A 22,391-nucleotide genomic window follows, 5' to 3' on the forward strand; every position below is an offset into this window, starting at 1 on the left:
CAGCACTGTGGACCGTATTGGCCTGAGTTGCAGATGACAGAAGTGGAGGGGAATGGAGTCTGGCAGCTGTGGATGAAAGTCTGGTAGTGACAGGCCCGGGTGAGCACAATCCCCTGGGTCTCCATATCAGTCCGGTCCAGCCTCGGGCTCTGCCTCTGGGCCCCGGAGCCTCTCATTGTTCCACAGAGGGGGCTGTTTTGAGGCACTTTAATGAGCCTCGCAATATACCCTGGTGGCCTTGTGGGGACTTTGGTTTGGTTACCTCTTCAGTGTCCCTCACCCCACCATGTCTGCAGTCACTCATATTCATGTGTGGAAATACAGCTCTCAGATCTGGAAGAGAGGGCTGTTCTCGTGATGGCTCACACTTGCAATCAATACTTCTTAACCAAAGATAGAACAATAATGATTAGACAGTTCACACCCATGCACACACATTCCAAATCATGCAAATATAAACTTGGATTATATCATAAACCCAGTTTATATGAAAGATCTAACATTTCTGCAGTTCTAGTACAGCTAATGGGATATCAAGCACTATTTTTTAAAGAATGAAGGGTAAGTCAATATTCACTAATTATTCGTATGTATAGTGTTTCCCCATTGGACATTAGATACTTGTTAGCAAACTAAAAGCCATAAACTAGCCGTCTAACTCTCTGACGGTGTGTTCAGACAGAACATAGGGAAATTTAGGTGGCGACACACAAAGCAACCAAATGGAGAACCATGATGCAATGACACTTCTGTGCAAGTAGAAAATGTTTAAACTGAATTCGTAGAGAGATTTTGCAGAGACAAGTGCGCTAATCAATCTCATTTTGTAATATATTAAATCTTGAAAAAAGGAACTGCCAAAACAAATATAAATATAGAATGAGAAATTGAAAAAAAATTAAAAAATCTCCCCAGCAGATACATGTCTCTCCCATCTGCAAAGAGTGAGTGCTCAGAGGCTGTGTGTGTTCTGTTTTGAAGGTCTTTTCTTGCCTTTGTCCATGTTTGTCGTAATCAGACAATGATAAAAGCCATGCTGGGCCGACATTAGCTTTTCAGACCTCTTCAATTCCGTGCTATCTTTAGAGCCAGAGGCCTGCTGTACAACACAAAAGACAAACACTGAATGAAAGACATGTCTGTGGTCAACCACCATCACAGTTTGTAGGACATTTCCTCATGGTGTATGTGTTGTAGAGCTAACCTCCATTCATCTCCATGTTGCCTTCTTATTGGCCCATTATACACACTTTGATCTCTCTCTCTCTCTCTCTCTCTCGCTTGAGAACGAAAAACATTCATTCACACACAACCATAGCCAAGCCACCCTGTCTCCAGTGTAAACCCAAGGTCAGGGTTCATGGTCACTCCGCCCTTTAAATGGTGGGCACCAAACAGTCCAGAGCTTTGTTTACCTTGTCTCCCTCATTCCTTCACTTACAATCTCAGCACAGTTGACACGCACCAACTGGGAACAAGGCCGTTTTTTTTGTCCGTCACAGGCTCCGTTTGACATTAGCCAGAGCAACACAAAGACAATTCACACTGACTGTTGAGAGTTGGAGCGCGACCATGAGAATGACACAACACATGCAGGAGTGACATGTTAATACTTACAATAGGCCCTACAGCTTGGGTCTGTTATGCAGAGAGAGGGACCTGTTCAGAACCTGTTTAGATGATTTTAGGACAGTTTATCAGCTGTTTCATCCCTCCGGCCTGGACACAAAGAGGCCTATTTTAAATGAAAACCCAATTTGCATTCAGTTACCCAGTGGACATTCTGCTGGAGAGTGAGCAGAACAACAGAACGCCCTCTAGTGTTTATCTGTGTCATCAGAATATTACTCAAGAAAACTAATAAACTGCAAATTTTGTTGCCATTTTACCATCTGGTATAGAACAGCAAAACATGTCTTTATGGTCATGTCAGTCTAAAAACTATGATATGCATACTATGCATTTGGTTTACTATGCATAACAAATATAGTATGTAGATATGGATCTACTGTTATAGAACTGTTTACCATGGATTTAAAACTTAACTAGTTGTTCATGCACATGACTTTTAATACACTTGATATGTATTGTCTTTCACTAATTCTACTCTCACAGTGTCGTTTAATTGTAAGAAATGGCGCCATCTTTTGGAACCATAGCTGTACTGCAGTCCAATACAGAACACTGTAAACAAAAAAAGTGAAGACAGTTTGTATCCTAACATGATGAAAAACCACATGAATCCTGCTTTTGTAGTAAAGAGAACCATACACTAGCCCAAGAAGTGTTCAGTTACTTCATATTTCACACTGTTAAAGTAAGTGTTTTATACAAGTAAAAGTCCAGCAAGTAATATGAACGTATGCAAGTATTTTCTGCAACATGTGTTTTAGGTAATAACATTGTATGTAAGAATTACTAAGAATTCCCCCCGGGGATGAATAGAGCATAGGAAAAATTAAAAAATTAAAAAAGTATTCAATGTAAAGTTATGGCCCCTGTGAGTGTTACAATATTTTAAATTAAACGAGTATTTGTTTTTTTTAAATGTCCAATCTTAATATTTAAAGTACCTCAAGCTGTCAAATACATTTTGTGGAATAAATGCATTAAATGACATGAAACAGAACAATGCATAGTGCATACCATAATTGCATACTGTCCTCATGTGGCTAAGAATAAGAGTAAATATTGAAGTTTAACACCTTTTAAAATGAAGAACAGTAGACATCACCCCCGACACAGATAAGCTGTTTTCCAAGCAGTCACATTTATTTGTCATTTTATACACAGTTAGCTAGGCAGCCTGTTTCTGCTAGCACTTGGCTTTGATAGGATTTACTATGGGATTTCCACAATGCTTACTAAAAAATAAATACAAGACAAAGTGTTCCACAGCTCAAAAATATACAAAGGGTTTGAAATGAGTGTAAACTTCATCTTTTTTGTCTTTTTTTTACATTACATAACAATTCATTAAGTTTGTGACAATTTCCAAAAGTTGTTGTATTTACAAATTTGTACAAAAGATACAAAGCCGATACCTACAGTAAATAGAAGTGGATCTGAAGTCCGTATGAAATGTGTCCAGTACCACGAGAGCTACGCTGCAATTCTACTGTAGTGTCGGTATTATGTTTTCTAAAAGGTCAAGTAAAATGGTAGGAGGAAAACAGTTGAATGCCACTAACATTGTGCAACGTTCTAGCCTTTGGCAGAAGCATCTAACTCCACTCCTAAAGCCGACGCAGAGTGTGTGAATGAATATTATCCCAGGAAAAGTCCAACAGATCCATGTACAGGTCTATAAATATCTCCAGGTACAGCCAGAGACAAAATGAAACTTCACAAACATCACTTTATCAGTGCAAAAAAAGAAAAAGAATAAAAAAACAAAAACAAGGTTGGAATGAAGGTTTCACAGACACAACCCATCGTGTACCCTGTTATATGACTTTATATGGAGTCCCATTAAGGCCAAAATTCAGTTGATATTTACAGTGTACCTATAGGTAGTCTTCCATAGGACAATATGGCTACATAGACTCATAATGGTTGAGTACCATCACTGCAATAAACACCATGTACTTCTAACATTGTTGTGGACAAAAAAAAAGAAGAAAAAAAAGGTGAAGGTCCTCTCCTGTAGCTTATGGCTGTTCATGTTCTTAATTTAATTCATGAGCTGCTGTCCCATCAGTGTCTGAAATATCATTTTAGAATGTGTCTCTTATAAACAAAATAGGTATCTGAATAGAATATGTCATTTATAAAACCAGAAATTCATTGCATGCCTCCATTTTTAATTCTAGGTTCATCTGAAGATGTGAACCGAATCGGGGAGCATGCTGAGATTTTTTTTTTTCTGTGTCAGTTATAAAAAATAAATATATTTATTTGTTGTGTGACACATGAATATATACGATAAACCGTGGTGGGTTACATTTTGTGGGGGAGACATTTGGTTTCAAAGCATCAGAAAATGCCACACCTCTAAATTCAGGACTTTTTCCTCCTCACATGACGACGATAAAACTGGCTGCAAAAAAAAAAAAAAAAAACTTCCATCCTCTCTTAAAAACTGAAAAGAAATCTCACAAAAACACTCAACTTACTGAGGCTTCTCTTCCTTATTGAGTCAAATAAGGTATTTTAGATCCTCCTGAACACTTTCCACTTTGCCTCCTTCAACAATTCCTAAACACACCAAAGTCAGCAAACCACAAAATGACCATTAGTACATTTCTCTTTGACAGCTCACCTGTTCCCCGACCTCAGACACATTTTGAACACGTTTTCATCTCCCATGTTAAACACCTAACCCCTCTTTCTCGTCTCCTCAGATTGTCCACTCAGTGCTTGGCTTTTTGACATTTCCTGTCTCGCCTTTTGCTACTCATTTTATTGCATGAGAATGTAAAGAATTGTAGCAATAATGTACAATTTGCTTTTTAAAGGACTGAGCGAAACATACAAACGTACCGGTGAGAATCCATGTCTCTCGGCTGCTGTCTCTCACACAGTGTCAGTCCTGATGTTTGGTGGGGGTTGCTCATAATGATTTGTATGACTGGCCCTAAGAAATGTAACCACTGTCTAATTGCAAAGGTATTCACAGAATACATACAGCGGATCCCACAAATATTTTCTATTTTTACGAGAAAATGGTAAAAATGTCAAACTGTGTGAGTTCTGAAGTTAAGATGTAATATTGATAAACTGTAGCAGGCTGAAAGGTGTTGTTCAAGTGTTGTAAACTAATTAGAAAATGTCAGCCTGTTTTTATCGGTGGGACTGAACTGAAATACATTTTTTATTCATTAATCCTATTTTTTGACAGAATGTATATGCTAAATAATGTTGTTCCCTGTTATTCTATGTGTATAAAACATGTTTGAACACGGGTAAAGTTGTTTAAAGTATCCACAGAATAACCAAAAAAGAACTATTAAACTCAGTTAGTTCATTTATGATTCACAAAATGGTTCATCGCTAAAGTCCTGTAAATCACATGAACCTCATTAAATGTTCCTGTCCTCACCACATCTCATAGATATATATATATATATTATAACTCCCTCTGCTCTGGTCCACTTGTAAACTAACATTCTCCATCAATTCATACCTTTTTGACACTTCTACTTGTGTGTGTTTAGTTCTACGTGGAGCCCTGTGACGAGCGGTCGTCGTGGGGGCTCCCGTCTGAGTTCTCTGCCTCTCCCTCAGAGATGGCCTGCATGGGCACGGGGTACAGTCTGCCCCGCGCGCTGTAGCGGCTGCTGTTGGCGGGCGGGGGGATCCTGGAACGGCCCTGCCTGGAAGCAGCAGTTGTGGGGAAGGCTTTCGGGGAAAAGCCCTCAGAGTAGGCTTTGGGGTAAGGGCTGGAGAGCAGTTCTGGGCCTGGTGATGCTTGCTGTTGCTGCAGGGGGGAGGCGGGCTCTTCGTGCTGCCTGTGTGACTCTAGCAGGGAGTCTCCGGGAGTTTTGGGTGTGATGGGGCTCTTGAGGATCTCGGTGGCTGACATGCGGTAGCTGGAGTCAGAGCGGCTGCCCTTCTTCAGCAGCAGCAGTTTGAACTCCTCGTTGGAGGTGCTGGATTTCTTAGCGTTCCTGTAGATGGGCCCCGTGACTCTCTGCAGGGAGGGGGGGTTGGGGGTGGTGGTGGTGGAGGGGGAGGGGGAGGGGGAGGGAGAGGGGCAGGGGGAAGGGGACACCATTGGGACCGGGGAGCTCACTGTGCTGCTGGGAGCCGTGTTCCCCGATGCAGCGCAGAGCCTGTTCCTCGCTCCCAACTCAGTGGAATCCTTCCTGCCCAACACTTTCCTTTTGGACCTGAATATAAAGGAAAAGAGATTAAAGCCTCTGGAAGCCTGGTCTGAAATAGTCAAAATCAATATGTCAAAGTTGGGTTGGCTTTAAAAAAAAATCTGATTGAAAATGAATGTTCATAAATATTATAAAACTGAGTTGAAACTGTATCCATAGCAACAGTCATTGTTTTTACAGAACGTTTGGGCAGAGAACTGCTGTGATTGGTTTAAAGTACTTATTGTGTTATAAGAACCAGAGCATAGCCCCGCCTCATCAATTTCTGTAAAGCTCATCAAACATAAATGACAAGATCTTTAATTCGTATTGATAAATATGCCTAACTCTTTTTTAGATGCTTACTATCACGCAACCAACTCCCCAAATGACATAGTTAGAAGGATTTTGTGGATATGGGTTTTAGAAAACCTCTGCAAACATAGAGTGAGAGACAAAGAGACTGTTCTCCCAGTTTCTTACAGTACCTGTGGATCATAGCAAACAGATCCTCCGTGGTCCGGGTTTTGGTGGGCGACAGAAACACATTGTCCTCCTCTGGCCTGGACTCATCGCTCAGAGGAGACACTGTACTATCACTGGGTGTGGAGTCTGTTAACAGGAAAATCAGTCAACATTTGAAAAAAACACTGCAGACAATGTACAATTGGTCAGCAAAGTTTCTATCATGTGACCCCCTAATGAATAACATGACATAGGACTGCAACTAACCACCACAGTCACAAGGTTCCAGGGGATCAAACTGAAGTCCCTTAAAATCGCTTGGTTTTTTTTTCACCAAAAAGTCCCAAAAGACTTTCAATGACAGAGTCCATTTGAAGCAGATCAGCTGACTTTTTTTTTAGTTTAAACTCTAAATAAGTAATACAGATTATCTTTTCAAAATTATTATCATACAACCGTTTTTTTTGCACCACTGACCAATATGTATATTGCCAATTGGGTGACTGGTCGGCCCAGCGAGAGAGATTTGGCTATAGTAATGAGACCAAACAGAAAACTATGAAATGTGAGGACCTACCTTTACTGGAGTAATCCTCTGTCTCTGCCGTGGCCCCCTCCTCCACATCCTGACAGGCACTTTGAGCTGACACCCCTGATGACTCATGTTCTGCTGCTGCGCTGCTAACAGTGCTAACTTCATTACTCATTAAAATCCCTTGCGACGTCTCTGATTGGTCGTCAGTAGCAGGCACTTTATCAAGACTGTTGGATGAAGTGTGCTGAACAGAGAGCGGAGGACCTGTTTTTATTGGACATGGCTCTTCTTCTTCTTCTTCTTCTTCTTCATGTATTTGCTGTTCTAAAGGTTGGGACTGGGAGCTGCCGTCTCCAGACCACACTGTCTCTTCTACTGATTCTACCCAAGTCTCTTCTTCATGGCTACCGGTCCTGTCTGCGATGTCTAAGGGCTCTGACTTCAGTCCGAATGCTATCATACTCTCAGAGAGATCTTCTCTGTCCTGAACGTTCCTCGTATCGCTCCGACACGCTACTTGTCCTCCGTCTACGAGCTCTTCATTTGAGCTTAACTCCGATTCACACGAGCCATTGGTGGGTGTTTCATGTTGCTGGGGGCTTTGAAGCTCTAAGGAGGTACTACAGGACAGTGTGCTAGTTAAGTTCACAGTGGGACAATTGAATTCAGAAGTTGTTTTGTCCTCATGACTTCCTTGCTGGTCCTTGCTGATGGGCCGGAGCTGAACCGAGTGCAGCACTGTGGGTGTGATGGTCATGGAATGGGCGTTGTACACTTCCGTGTTAGGTGGCGCTATGGGTTTGGCTGCCACTGGCGGCGGTTTTTGTTTATTTTGGTGAAAGATTGGAACAGGGGTCCGGTAAGCTAAACCTTTGCTCTGAAGGGCACTTAAGTCCAGGTGGGAAGGGGGGATCGTGGGCAGCTCTAAATCTCTCTTGGAGGTGGCCCCACCTTTGCAGGAGAGCGATTGCAACGATATCGATGTAAGAGACGACTTCCTTTCCGGGACTTTGGGCTTTCTCTTAACGCTGGCCGGCGAGAGAGGTCCGGGGAAGAATGCGGAGGAAGGGAAGGAGGAGGTGGGGGTTTCTGACTGACTGGAGTAGCCGCTGGACGGGCTGGCCAGGCCCGCCAGCCTCTCTGGAGACGACAGCTTGAAGTCTCCCTCCACCGAGGGCAGCGTGGGCGTGGTGGCTCTGGAGCCCGACTGGGACGTCTGGGACCCGGAGCTTTCCTGGGACTTGATGCACTCGATGACGGTGGTCCCCGTGGCTGTGCTGGAGTTAGACAGGGAGCGGTAAGGATCGCTGGACTTCAGATCGTTCAGGAGCCACAGGTCAGCGTAGTCTGACTGGACCACACCCTCGTTTTTGAAGGAATGTGCGTCTGTGGAGCTGAACATGCCAAAGTCAGGTAGATCAGCACAGCCCTCGACCCCCCAGACCACCAGGGGCTCCCTGACTAGTGAAGAGCTTTCTATGTGCCCTGGAGAGCCCGATAAAACCAGCTGCAGTTTCCTCTCTTTGGCGGACAGTGGCAGCGTCTGCCCGCAGGTAATCTTTGGTTCTTTCTGTTGGGGGCTGATGTTTTCCTCACTGCATATTTGCCTTAAGGATGAACTCCTTTTGGGCGGACACGGCTTGGCCTTTGGTTTTCTCAAAGAGAGGCAGCGTCTCCCCAGAGTCATGTTGCCGCTAAAGTCCGACATGCCGCTAAAGTCAGAGCCGCCAGCTGCATAGTTATAAGGGAAGCTTCTGCTGCCTTTAATACCACAGTCAAAGTGCATGGAGGTGTAGTAGCCTTCAGTGTCTACGGAGTAGTGTGAGACGCTGTCGGCCTTCTCCGACGGCGGTTTGTCAGAGTAGCTGCTCTCGCAGGTGGCCATGCTGGTGTAGCTGGGGCAGCCCAGGCTGCTCTCAGCCTCTCTGTTGGGCTCAGGGCTGAAGTCCTGCGGGCGCGGAGGGTCCGGGAGGGGGAAACTCCACTCGGCCTCTGTGGGAGTGCCCGTCCCTGCTTCCTCTAATATGTCCATAGCAGTGGAGGAGAAGGAGCCCGCCCGCTGGCTCCTGAGGCCAGGGTAATGGTCCAGCATGTATCCGGTCTGCTCGTCATGAGCCAGGCCGTGAGTGGCAGCGTTTAAAGAGAGCTCTGAGTCGCAGTGTGAGGAGCCCGTCAGCGGAGGGGAGGCCGCGGGGAGGAGGGTCTCTGAGGTCTGGGAGGGGCAGGTGGAGCTGCTCCCGCTCCAGTTCCCGCTGGAGGACTGGTGGTCGTCCTTGTGGTCCATCATCTGGCCTGCCAGCACGCCCGCCACAGAGACAGAGTGCACGGGGCTGCTGAAGGTGTCTGAACTGGAGGAGATCTCACAGCTGCCCATGTCGTTGGGGTTCCTGGGCAGCTGGGACCTGGTCCTCTCCATCCAGCCGCGCTCAGGACTCTCAGAGAGCTGCTTGTACTTGAGGCCCAGCTGGTGTTGGGACACGGCCTGGTCGTCTGTGCTCTCCTCCTCCTCCCCATCCTTCAGGCTCAGCTCCACGTGTCCGGGCAGGAAGTCCTCTGTGTGGAAGGCAGAGAGCTCCTCCTCCTCCTCATCATCGCTGTCTGCGTGCCCGTTGTCTATCATCATCATGCGGTTCCCGTCTCGGGGAAGGCTCCGGGAGCGGAAGCGTGCGTCCACAGCAGAGGAGCCGAACATTGTGTCTGCAGCGCTGTCAGGCAGGCAGGTGATGTTGCCCGCGGAGTAGGACAGAGAGAGGGAGATGCCCTGGCCTCGCTGGGCCCTGATCCTCCTCCTAGACGGCTGAGAACCTCCTCCTGAGATCAGGAAGTCTTCAGTCTGGCAGCCGGAGTCTCTGGTGCTGTGATGGCTGGCCAGCTCCTCACTGGAGGGAGTGATGTCGAGGCTGGCGTGGACTATCACCGCCCGCTCTCTGGAACCAGGGGAGTCGTCAGAGTCTGGGAGAAAGAAAGGACAATGAGTTTACATAAACATAAAAAAGAACTCAGATTCAGCTAAATAACTGGGATGAGCTGTGTACTTTGAACTTTCATTTCAAAAGTCAAAGTCAACTTTATTGTCAATTCTAAAGTATGTGCCAGAAATAAAGAGGAATCCAAAGTACGTGTCTCTCCAACCCACGGTGCAAAGAGTACAAGGTTAAAATCTGTCTTGTACATTATCATCATCATCAACATAAAAGAGAAACTAAAGAAAGACTTCTGTGTCCTTTGTCACAATCATGCACACATATACAAAGGCTTATGTTTATTTTTTGTTTATTTTGTTTATTTTTATTTGTGAAATCATTTGAACATATTCTTTGTGTTGTGTTTTCATGCTTTTAGTTTTTCTTTTTTTTTTGATATGTCTGAAATAAAGTTTAATCAATCAATCAATTCTTTTTACAGATGTAAGGTGTTCCACATGAAATAGAGCTGCTGTGGTCTGGGAACTTTTCTGCATGTCATTTCCCATCTTTCTCCCTGCCCTCATTTCCTGTCCTCTCAGCTAATAAAAGCATGAAGTGCTCCTAAAAATAAACCATACATGACTTTAAATACGCTATCCCATCTTTGGCTGAAGTCTCTCATATTAATGTTGATACATTCTTCTGTTGTAAACTGACACGGGTAAGATATGTACACAACACACACAACGCACTGAATTTTTTTTTTAACTGAACCATGGTCTCTTCATTGACTAAACACAGTAGTCACTTAGCACTCTGTAACAATGGCTTTACATACCTAGATCCTGCTGCACCTGTCTGGGAACGCCAGCCACCGTCCTCCGTCTCCTGAGCTTCCTCCTCCTCTGAAGCACGGACTGTGAGTGAACCAGCGAGCAGCGCACACTGGCATCTCTGTCAAAGCCTAGCCCTGCAACCGAGAACCAAGACAGGACATGTGAGGAATCTTTGTTTAGCGGCAACGGCAGCAAATCCTTCTTTAACTCTCACGCTGTCACATAAAAGTACAGAAAGAAAAAAAAACCCACTTTGAACTGAATTAGATACTCTACAAAAATAGCAGCCAGGACTTGAGGGTATAGTTCTCCTGATGGAGATCAAAGTGAAGTTATGATGTAAAATGATCTATGAAATTTCAGTATTAAAGACAGTATTTGTAAGGATCCTGCTCCCTGCTTTAGTTTTTTTTTAGTTGTTGTTTGTTTCCTCCTTGTTTTGCTGCCTCTCCCTCAGTCAGTGTAAGTTATGACTATCATGTGATGGCAGGTCAGGCCTTTTCAGCACCATAGCAATGGCCGGACTTTGCTTACAATGTGCACTTTTTTTATCCCCTAAACTGTCTCTGACTCGGCCACTGTGGCGCTCAAACTCCTCTTTTGAGTCAACGTGAGCGTGAAATAAATAACACGGGGCACAGGCCTTTTCAACAGAGTGGACAGAGCTTATTGGCATTCATGTCACGGCATCCTGCCTCGCAATCACATGCACAAAGCAGCTGAAGGCATGAGAAAGAAAGTTAAACCGGCCACAAAAAGCATGACTTGCACATTGAGGCTTGACTTAATTCTCAATTTATAATGAATGGCAGGATTGCAAATATATGTATATACAGTATAGATGTTTTGCAACACAGCAACATGACACAATAAATGTACAATGTTAATTAGGAGAACAGAAGTGTTTGCAGTTTAAGGACAACTTGTGGCTCATTTGGTCTGACTATTAGCCTTAAGAGCATAAGTAAATCTTTATAATAAGGTTTATTTTGGGAAATATGCAAATTTCTTATTTTTTCTGCCAATAAACCACTCTCAAGCTATGGCCAGGAGACGCTTATCTTAGCTTAGAATTAAAACCAGCTAAATAACATCTAACAGCACTTCTTAAGATCATTAATTAACATATATAACATATATATATATATACATATATCTAAGCTATAGGCATCTCCTGGCTGCAGCCTTATATTTAACAGACAGGAGAATGCCATCAAACTTCATCTAACTGTAAACAAGAAAACAAAGTAGCTTTTTCCCCAAAACGTCGAACCTATTCTTTAAAGAAAACGCTAAATTACAGCTAGCATCGCCGAGAGACTAAAAAAAGGAACAATCGCTCCTGACTAAGATGTTTTAATTTTGCACCACAGACATAAAAACAACAAAAACACAATGTTTTTCAATTTACCGGTCACATTAATGGGGATGACACATGAGTTGATGACTTGGGAATTGCATTTCATTCGTTGCTCTGGGGTGGGCAGCGGCAGAGCTTTGGACCAGTTAGTCTGCTTGTCCAGGGTGGAGGGGACGTTAAGGATGGGAAGCTTAGAGCGGTGACCTAGGGCCACCCCGTCAGTGTCGGGGTCAGGGGGCGCAGCCTGCAACAGATGGATATTTGCATTGGTTAGGTTTGTTACGGTTGTTGGTTAGGCTGGCATTACATGAGCAGTGGGGGTTACACATGAGCAAACTCAGCTGGAGGAATAGGGGGGGGGGATGTGTAGAGGAGAGGGATTAAAGTCAGGGGTTACAACGTAGCTGCTGTCAGTGTCTTTATTTGGTCTCTTATTAAAACTTGCAGCACTGGCAATGGCAGCTGCTGCTTAAATCAATACACATGCCTTTTCCTGGAGCTGAGTGTCATGTTAGGAGTGCAAAGTATCCAAAAAGAGATGGAAATAAAGAGCATGCTTTTGAAAGAGAGGGAGAGAGAGAGAGAGAGAGAGACAGAGAGAGAGAGAGATTCAAAAGCCCAATAAACAATCTACTCAGCAAGTTTCATGCAACAAAAAGAAGGAATTAAAATAACTTGTAAAAATCAGGTCAAATGTGAATAGTGCTGACCACCACCGCCTGACTGTAATCCAAGCCTACTGTATAACCAAACCATGTCAAGACTGTTTTTTTTTGCCACGGGCTGTACAGCACATGTCATGATAAATACTATTGCTGCTGAAGAGAAAGAAAGAGTTGTGTCCTCTCCACTCCACTCAGCAGCTGTGCGTCACACACACAAAGCATAAACAACACTAACTTCCGCCCGCTTTTGGAAACTCTTAGCTCATGCCTCGGACAATCTGCGCGACCCTGCTCCTGCATAATAACACTCAAGCAAAGTGTCTGTGAAACATCTGAGAGGAAATAACATGACTGCAGCATTCCTGTGAACGCCATACAGCCACGGTATCAATCACCACCCTCAGTAATATCCTCCCCTCTTTGACTCCAGCTCTAGCTTTTTTTCAACCAGCTCCTTGGCCCTCCCCAGACTCCTTCAAAACTGGAACACTGCGGTAGTATTATCACTTATATAGCTGCTGCTCCGTGCTAGATACATTTCAGGCTGTTAACTCCTTACCTTGAGATTCCTACACACATTGGGGTGAAACCGGGAGTGATTCTCGGGCTGAACTGGTTCCCAACCTCCTCCTCCTCCTCCCACACAACCCACACCCACCCCCCATTTTAAAAGCCCTGTCTCTCTCTTGAGCCTATTGTGCTCTCTGTTGCCAGCAGACCAATGGGACCCTGGCCACAAAAGAACCCCCCCCCCCCCCCCCCCCCCCACCGTCTCCTTGGAAACTTCTACCCGACTAGAGGTAAAAAAATCAAAAGGAGAGTATATAACAGCTGATCTGTTTTTTCAAAGGGGGTTTGAGGAGTGTCTGAGAGCAAAGGGCCGTAGGTTTTGATTCAACATGTTGGGGGGGGGGGGGGGGGAATATTATAAGCAAGGTTGGGGGGTCCCTCCAGCAGAAAAAAACACTTCATTTCCAGCATTCTGTTGAATTTCTATGCACCAATTTGTGCCTTTTTAATGCATTCATTTATGGTGGGAATGTCTTTATTTATGTGAAGTAATAAGAGACAGAAATGCAGGTACCCCGGTGACACAGATATAATGGAATACAATGCAGTAAGGCTCTCAGGTAAAGCCTGCACATTCATAACACATCACATGTTTCAGGGTGGTTTTTTTTAAGGAATCAAGATGAAGATGTTACTCCACTTTGGGATCATTGTCTGAAATCTTTGGGAAATATAAAGTTACAGGTAAGAAGATTATATAAATGGTTTGCCCCCTTTACATTTTTTGGAGAAGGGGATTGTCTTGCAGGTTTTTTTTTAAAGGAGACGAATTGACCTCTTCTAAATATTGACTGGGACATATGTACGCCTATACGTCAGAGAGGTAGAGGAGAAATGGAAGGAGAGTGGGGAGTGGCAGTATGCTATGCTTAACCCCCTTTCCACATGCTTATCTCTTTCTCACACGGTGGGCATCCAGCGCGCATACTGCTGTATATCCAGGCTTTAAAAAATCACAAGGCTGTCAGCTCCTCTCTCAGGGATGGGTGGAAGGCAGAGGAAACCGCAGCACAGGAGGATCATGGGTAATCACAGACGCAAGCTCCTGGAAGTCAACCCCTATCATTAGATGTAAAAAAAAAAAGCCCCATGCTGCTGGGCTGCTCTGACCGTGGCCTTCACAGCACACACATTCCTCACATACTGAACGCCTCACGTGAACTCTGGCCGTCTGAGCGCTTTAAAAAGGTGGACTCAGCCATTCTGGAGAACGCTTGTTGTCAGAATCACTTTTTTTTGTCAAATTCAGTGAATATATCTCTGCTACCTGTTCAATACTGTGTGTGCGCTGAAAATAAATCCACTGTTAATTCATACACAGCCTAGGCTCTGTAAATGGGCATGTTGCTAGCTACGGTAATAACAACGTGTACTAACAGTGTTAATGAAAAAAAAACATTTTGAATGCAGAGTAGAGACAGGTAAGCGGATCGTGAGGAGATATTCACTGATTTTGATAACAAAGCTTTCTCCAGAGTTGCAGACTCCAGCTGCGCTGTTGTTTGGCGGAGCTGGCAAACAAACAAACAGGTTCCTAACTGGTTGGTGCACTGCAAGCTGTCATTAGAGGCCATGCAATTAAAAGGAGATTTGTTATGTAAATGACAAGGAGTCAAACAAACAGGTAAAGGTAAGGAGTTGTGAAGTACAGTGTGACAGAAGGAGCACACACACAGGAGGGAGGGAGGGAGGGAGGGAGGGAGGGACCACTACCTTTCTGCTCCACGGAGAGAAGCGGCAACATTCGGTGGGTGAGGAGGAGCGGGTGGATTCAAACTGAATGTACAAGGGCAACAAAAAAGAAAGAAAAAAAAAGACCACAAACAAAAAAGTAACAGAAATGAATATGGTGATATTCAACACAAAACATACACATGGGACAAAATAAATAGACAACTGAGGGTAAACCTTGTGGACAGGGCAGGCTAATGGGATGGAACCAAAAAAATGTATTTTCACGTGATAAAAAATGAAAAAGACCACATGAACAAGTTAGAGACACAGGCACAGTCCACTTCCTCCTCGTTACCTGTGACAGAGTGGTTGGCGCTCTATCAAGGCTGCTCTCTGGCTGCTTGGAGCAAAGAATGAACATTTCACTTTCAAAATGTACGTCATCAAGTTTGAAAAAAAATAAAAAAATAAAACTGGAAATCAACACGTGAAAATAAAAATGCATTTAAAAAGAAATTTGAACATGTGAGTTGCGTAACATGTTAATATGATAGCAGAATAAAGACATTATACAAAGACGCACTCTGCCAGATTACTATTACTATTGAACTGAATCAGGATTGTATTTGTTAAGTGACTGACTGTCCATCTAAAAGTCACATGGCAATGACAAAATGGAACAAGAAAAGACTGTGTGAGGATCTACAAAAAATACATGAAATTCTTCGTGTAAGATTTGAACCACTGACCACAGTTGTTGGACTGCTGGTATGTTGATGTGTGTCTGTGTGTGTTATATTGTGTTGTGTTGCTGGGTATGTAAACTGTACACACACACACTGTTGCTCTGCACAAATGAAGTTCCTAACGGATGAATCAAATTCAATGAATTGAATTGAATTGAATATAATGTGTGTGGTCTCACCGTTGTCAGATCTATGGCACTCTTCCCTTGCCTGGGGCTGATGTGTGGGGAGGTGTACATGGGCATGGGGGGCACTGCAGAGAAGGAGATGGTCACCCTGCGCTCCCTGCTGCCCGAGCCTCTCCTCTGGTGATCTGCAACAACAATCATCATGTGTGTGATGATCTCCACTATCAACTCACATGTCTACATGCACATTAGAACATTTAAAGAGTATAGCTGAAATACTGTCTGTGGAAAGATCCTACCAAAACAAGACTCCAGTATAAGAGATGGGGGGGGGGGGGGGTCGCAAAACACATCGGACACTGACTGACAATGAATGACTTCTGCCCTCCCAATGAGAGAGGTAGGCGTTGTTATATAGGACTGAATGGGGTGTTGCTGTTCATTAACAGTATTTTAAACAGGCCCACATTCTCCATACAACGCAGTCAACAAAAAACACACACAAAATGACACCTGAACAATTACCATATGAATGAAGTCTGAATGAATTCCCTGTGTGAACTTTTACTCATTTACCACCATTTTCATTTTCACAAAAATATGATAGATTGCACTTGCAATCTATGCAAAGGAACATTTGCAATTGAACGAGCCACACTACTGCTGTTACACCCAAGCTGTGGTTGCAAAACGAGTCCACTAGAGGGCAGAACAACACCAGAATGACAGCGTACTAACTAACACCATGACCTGGGAAACATGTATCCCTGTGGTGGCTCAAGTTGGTAAGAGAAATGAACTGTCAAATAGAGTGGATACATTGTAGAAAAAGCAGCTCTTTAGTTTTGCTCTGCTACTGTCCTGTGGTCACACCAAGCAGCGTTTGGGTGGGGGTGGGGGTGGGGGTGGCTTACCTCGGTGCAGGGCCCACAGGCTGAGGTTGGCTTGACTGTGGAGCTCTTCCACACATACTGGCCGCGTGGAGGGGTAGAAAAGGTTCCTCCGCTTGTGCCAGGGAGCTTGGTAATGCGCTGTCAGCTTACTCTCCACATCCAGGTTAGACACCGCTGTCAAACAGAGAGAGAGAGAGAGAGAGAAGGACCAGGTCAGCCAACAACTAAAGCACGGTCCAAGAAAACACACATACATCCCAGTTTTCTCTAAACCCCCCAGCAGTGCAAAATGTTTTTACTACTTAAAACATACTTTTACAGCCTTATTGAAGCCATCCCTATTGTACTTGGTTAATGTGTTATTGGTTTCTAAGCTTGGTTCTCCCTATACTGTATCAAACAATCACCCAGCCTAGGTTTCAGCAGGGGGGGGGGGTAACAGTTCACGTTACTCAGCGCACGTTACCACTTCAAGTACTCTTTAACATCATTCTGAATACGTGAGGTGAAAAGCCCTGAGTCACTGCTTCTTTTGCTGCAGTGAATGCATTTTTCTACAAACACTGCGTCTACCTACAACATGCAGTGGGAAAGGCAAGTTGGCTTCATCACAAGGGGGCTCCACGGGGGGGGGGGGGGGGGGGCTATACAAACCAATGCTTTAACTTTCCATTCTGGCATTTGTGTGTTGTTCCAAACTGATTAAGATCATTAAGGTCAACTCACCCACAATGTGGTCGCATGAGAGCAGCTGAAGGTTAGAAAATGGTTTTGGGGGGTGAAATAGCAGTGTCTCATATTCTAGAGGTATAATCAGAGCCATGCCAGCGTTTAGCAGGACAATAGCCTGTTCACTAATGCAAAGCAGCCACACACACACACAACAGGTAATGGTGAGAGCCGATACTGTGACTGTCATCCTCTAAACACTGAGCAGTATACCTGGCCTGATCTAACCTCTCCCCCTTACACCTCCTCGGGTTGCACAAGATCTCAAATGACACATGTAGGGTTTGAGTTCAGAAGGAGCATGGCCCGCTTCATGTGCCAGTTGAGAAAATGAAACACCTCCCCCTCCCGAAAAACCAAAATCCCTCTCTCTCACACGCGCACACACACGCACGCACACACACGCAAATAGAATAAGGCATCTCACATGTATCAGACCAAATCTACACAATGGCTAGTTTGCAGCATAGAAGTCAATAGTCTGATAATAAACAGCATCAAAAACATGACATTGGCGTGTCAGAGAAGACTTTACACATCTGCAGGAGCGTCTAGAGGGATTAGCAGTGCTAAGCCTTTTGCTTCAGGAGACGGACACATCTGTCAGTCTTCCCTTATACCTGGCCGACAGTTCTTGGGCTCGTCCTTGACCCGGCAGCTTTACTTTAAACGCTCTCTGTCTCACTCCCTGTGTCTGCTGCGAGGCAAAGCACGCACCCAGTGTGCTTTGTAGTCCGGGCCAGAAGCTAACTTCATGTCTGTTTCACTCAGAGAAGACGTAGATCAACTGTTGATGGCAGCAGCCCAAAGGTCAGCAGGGCCTGAAGCTCAGCCTGCTGCCAATCAAACTTCTCCCTGTGCAGAGTGATTTTATATAGCAGACAATCCCCAGGTGAAGCTGCATGTTTATTAGCTGCCCACAGATGACTTGAGGTTTTCCATAGAGCGCCCTTCGAGTGGTTGACCTCGTCGACCCCGAACACAAGCTCTGTGCTGCGTCTGCTCGGCTGTGAATGCTGGAGGTAAACTCAACCAACGGTGCATTGAGGTTTGTGGAGCAGTGCTGCTTTTCTTTCTTTCTTTCAAAGGTTTTTTTATTAAATCGCAAAGTAGCAAAGCAACTGCAGTACAATGGATTACAACTTTTTTCCCCTTTTTTTCCCCCCCGAACATACCCCACCCATATCCCACCCTCACACCCAATCACAAACAACAGTGCTGCTTTTCTAGAAGCTTCACGATACAATATTTTTTCACTAACCTATACTGGTAACTTTGCTTGTGTGTTGTGATAAAAAAAATCAAGCTAACAGCCTTATTACCATTAAAGGTGCACTATGCAGTGTTGGGGAGGGGGATTTGTTTACATTTGCAGAGCCTGCAGTGTAGTTCAGAAAACATCAGAAATTAGAATAGGCTACATTAAAAATATATATATTTTGAGCCACCTGGAAACAAACGGAAGACTAGAATATGTTTGTGAACAAAGCAGTGGGCCCCCCCCCTGTAACCAACAAGAGTGAAACTACGTTTTTAGGTAGATTTCTAACTTCAAACAGTTTTCCAGGGATCCAATTTTCATATGAGAAAAAGTTTGTTTATTCAGTTATGAGAATGTACCTTAAAATATTCTCTTCTCTGACACACAACAAAGTTACATAGTGCACCTTTAAATTCTTAGTAATTAAACATTTTAGGGAAGATGGGAAAATTTTTCCGATATTGAGTCCAGAATATAGAGACCCCTCTGCAGATAATTATCTAGTACGATACAGGAGACTTGGCTCAGCTGAATTTAGATTAGCTTAGCGTAGCATAAAGACTGGAAGCAGTGGGGGACAGCTAGCCGAGCTCTGGCCAAAGTTCAGGGGACAATCTTGTTGTTACACAGCACGTAACTCTCCCTTAAAAAACAGATATTGTTGTTTTTTGTAACATCAGGAGACACACAGACAAACAAGATAATGTGCTAAGGTGTGTTTTTATGAACTTTGTACTTAGCCGAGCTAGCTGTCTACTGGCTCTCGAACCACACAATCTCCTCACCACACTATCTGCAAAAAAAAAAGAGCGTAAGCACATTCCCAAAAATGTCAAACTGCTCCTTTTCTGTAATATTGTGACACTGACTCGAACTGCTGCCCCCGCCACCCGATTTGGGATAAGCGGTTGAAGATGATGATGATGATGATGGTGACTCGACCCATGTGACTCAACCAAAATGTTCATCCTTAGCATAGATCCTACAGGTCTGTGGTGCCGTATTGTCTTCGGTTTATTGGTTTGGGGTTTAGTATAATCTGTCAACCCATCCTGATATGTGTGTTTCATTGACCTATGCTGAAGAGTTGACCAGGCTCAGCAGCACAATGTGATGTGTGTGGTGTAGTGGACTGTGGTTGAGAGATAAGTGAGTCAGCAGTGATGTGTTTGTCAGCCTGTCCCACTCCCTCCCTGCTGAGATGTGAACTGTTGGCCCGCCATGCGACACCCTCCCTCCACGTCTCCAGCAAACCAAAAACCCTGTCCGACAAACAATCACAAACAACTAGGACACAGCCTGCACCCCCACCCCCACCCCTGGCCTAAGAACACACTGCTGCCTCCTTTCACATTGCTCAGTGAAGTCTGTGACTTTTGGTCCAATGAGGCTGTACAAGCAGGCTTTCTATTGGAGACATATTTCCATGATGTGGGGGGTCAAATTTCTTTTTTGGCATTTTTTTTTTTTGGTATTTTTTAATTTTTTTTTATGCTTTATTGATAGTGTAGAGACAGAGTTGAAATGGGGCAGAGACTGGAGTGACATGCAAAGAACGACCACGGGCTGGAATTGAACCCGGGTCCGCTGCTGGCCGAGGCCCATGGGGGGGACGCCCTACCAACTGAGCTAAGGGCGCCCCCCCAACATTCTGATTTTAACTTAAAAAATATTACATGAGAATGTGGCGGACAACGTTTACAATGGGAGAGTCGTGGTCAGCTGTTACCCCCAAGTAAGGCCAAAGAAAACACACACAGCAGCCTTGAGTAATGTCACTGACCTCTGGGCAGCTTTCTCCTTCTATCACACTCAGGCTGGGTGGATACACCGTGGGCCTACTGAGCCCAGACAAGCCAAGACTTTCTGAGATTTTCGAACAAATCAAAACTTGTCTTTCTTCTATTTTCTATGGTTATTTTCACTGAGCATCACCCCGTGAACTTTCCCGTAAAAAAGGTGAAATCAAACAGTCTATAATCTGCTGCATGACACAGCCTATCAATCTCTCCTCCTCCTCCTCTTCATCTTGAGAAGGATCATCCCCCCCCCAATAAGCCCACAGCGTTATCAGCCCTGCAGGCCAGGAGGAGGGAGGGATGAAAGCCTGCACCCTCAGACTGCCTCTGTGCCTTGTAATTTACTCTGCATTGGCCCAGACAGGAGGAGCCAAGCCAAACCCCCCATACACAACCCGCACTCACACGCCTACAACTCTGCCAGCGGCCTGGGAAAAAAAACACAGCCGCAGATGTCCCGTCATTAGGTCACAATGTAGATAAGGATCCACTTCTTCCCAACTTCATAAAGCATGAAGACTATCCCTGCGTTCCAATTCCCATACTTCCCATATAACTATTAAGTATGCCAGAAAATTGTAGTATGCTGAAAACACATAAATACCCCACTAACTCCAATAGCACTTTGGAGTATTCGTCTATATTCTTGACATTTCTTGACATAATGAAAAAAAACTTCCTTATGTGATTTTTTTCCTCTCCTGTGGCCCTAAAACTCTTCCTTACATTGGTATGTAGTGTAGTAAAAAGAAAAAAGTATGTGATTTGGAACGCAGGGTATACTGTATGTGTGGACTGTGCTCACTCAGTCAGCCCTGTGTATTTCAGGTGAGTTAAAGGTGAGTTCAGTTGTATACTTTTCCCGTCATCAGACCATGCAGCAACAGCTGTGTGTCGGCCGGGCTGCGATCGCACTCCACAGCGCAGGTGAAAGGGGGAGTCAGTGATTCTGGTGTTAATACACAGCCTAGGCTCTGTAAACTGTTATGTAAACAAAGGGTATGTAAGCATAGTGGGCGCACTGTAGCTAGCAACATGCCTGTTTGCAGAGCCTGCATAATAATAACACTGGATTTCGGTACACACCCAGTACGGACACAGGTAGCGGATCATGAGGAGCGATTCACTGATGTTGACAAAAGAAGTGTTGTCCAGAATCACTGACTCTTAACTAACCCAGCAAATGCCTCCAACACAAGCTTTTCGTGCTGTCACCTCTTAAAATCTTGTGACGTCCAAAGTGCGGCCATGTCTGTCTTAACTGCTGTGGTCGAGGAGGTATTGAAGCTAAAAAGAAATGTGGAGTTAACATGCATGCAGCCTCAGTAGATGACACAGTACCTTGGGATGTGAGTGTAACGCAGCATCCTAGAGCCATGACAAGAGGCTCAGTGTGTGGTGTCACATCAAGCGAGACATAAAATCAGTTATTGCTCTCTGTCCCTCAGTCCCCTAAACAGAGAGCCTGTGTGTCTGTCCCCTCATGTCCTTACAGCAGCGTCTCCCTCTGCTCCAATGCCACGCTGACCTACAGCTCCAACCGCAACATCTGCTCCCACTCCCCCCCCCCCCCCCTCCCCCACCCCCATGTATGTTCCCCTTCCCCAACCCCAGCGCCGGGTACAGATGGTCCAGCCAGGCCCCTGACTTGGGCAACCACTAATCTGTTTATGGTCTGCTACAGGAGAGTTGGAGTGTTAATCCAAAGACCGCTGAAACAACACTGACCGCTTAACCCACAATGGAGGATCATCAGGAAGGGGTGCTGCAGAGGCATGGCAAGGAGAAGGATTCGCAGGACGCTGGATATATACAGTACTTGAATCTGTCCCTCCAACATGATAACATTCAAGTACCAAGTGTGTCATTGTCTTAAATTAATATATATAACTCACTGGTATATATAATGCTACTTCAAAAGTTGTGCTGGAAATCTCACTATTTTCATCTGGACACCAAATCCAAAAGGCATCATTTCACAACATAACATCTGGGTTCATTTCAGGATATACACTGCAAG

At 44.7% G+C, this 22,391-nt stretch overlaps 1 protein-coding gene across 1 annotated transcript in view; it reads right to left on the reverse strand.

Annotated features, from left to right (window-relative positions):
- Positions 1-2,767: 2,767 nt before the first annotated feature.
- nhsa (Nance-Horan syndrome a (congenital cataracts and dental anomalies)) overlaps positions 2,768-22,391 on the reverse strand; it is a 59,597-nt gene continuing 39,973 nt past the window's right edge. The window contains 10 exon segments of the mRNA XM_080032670.1: positions 2,768-5,655; positions 5,658-5,709; positions 5,711-5,831; positions 6,293-6,416; positions 6,847-9,756; positions 10,549-10,680; positions 11,958-12,150; positions 14,855-14,917; positions 15,741-15,874; positions 16,604-16,756. Of these exon segments, the coding sequence (XP_079888796.1) occupies positions 5,159-5,655; positions 5,658-5,709; positions 5,711-5,831; positions 6,293-6,416; positions 6,847-9,756; positions 10,549-10,680; positions 11,958-12,150; positions 14,855-14,917; positions 15,741-15,874; positions 16,604-16,756 (4,379 nt within the window). The 3' untranslated portion in view covers positions 2,768-5,158.

This window comes from Ammodytes marinus (genome assembly GCF_949987685.1).
Source record: "Ammodytes marinus genome assembly, chromosome: 8".
Classification (NCBI taxonomy): Eukaryota; Metazoa; Chordata; class Actinopteri; order Uranoscopiformes; family Ammodytidae; genus Ammodytes; species Ammodytes marinus.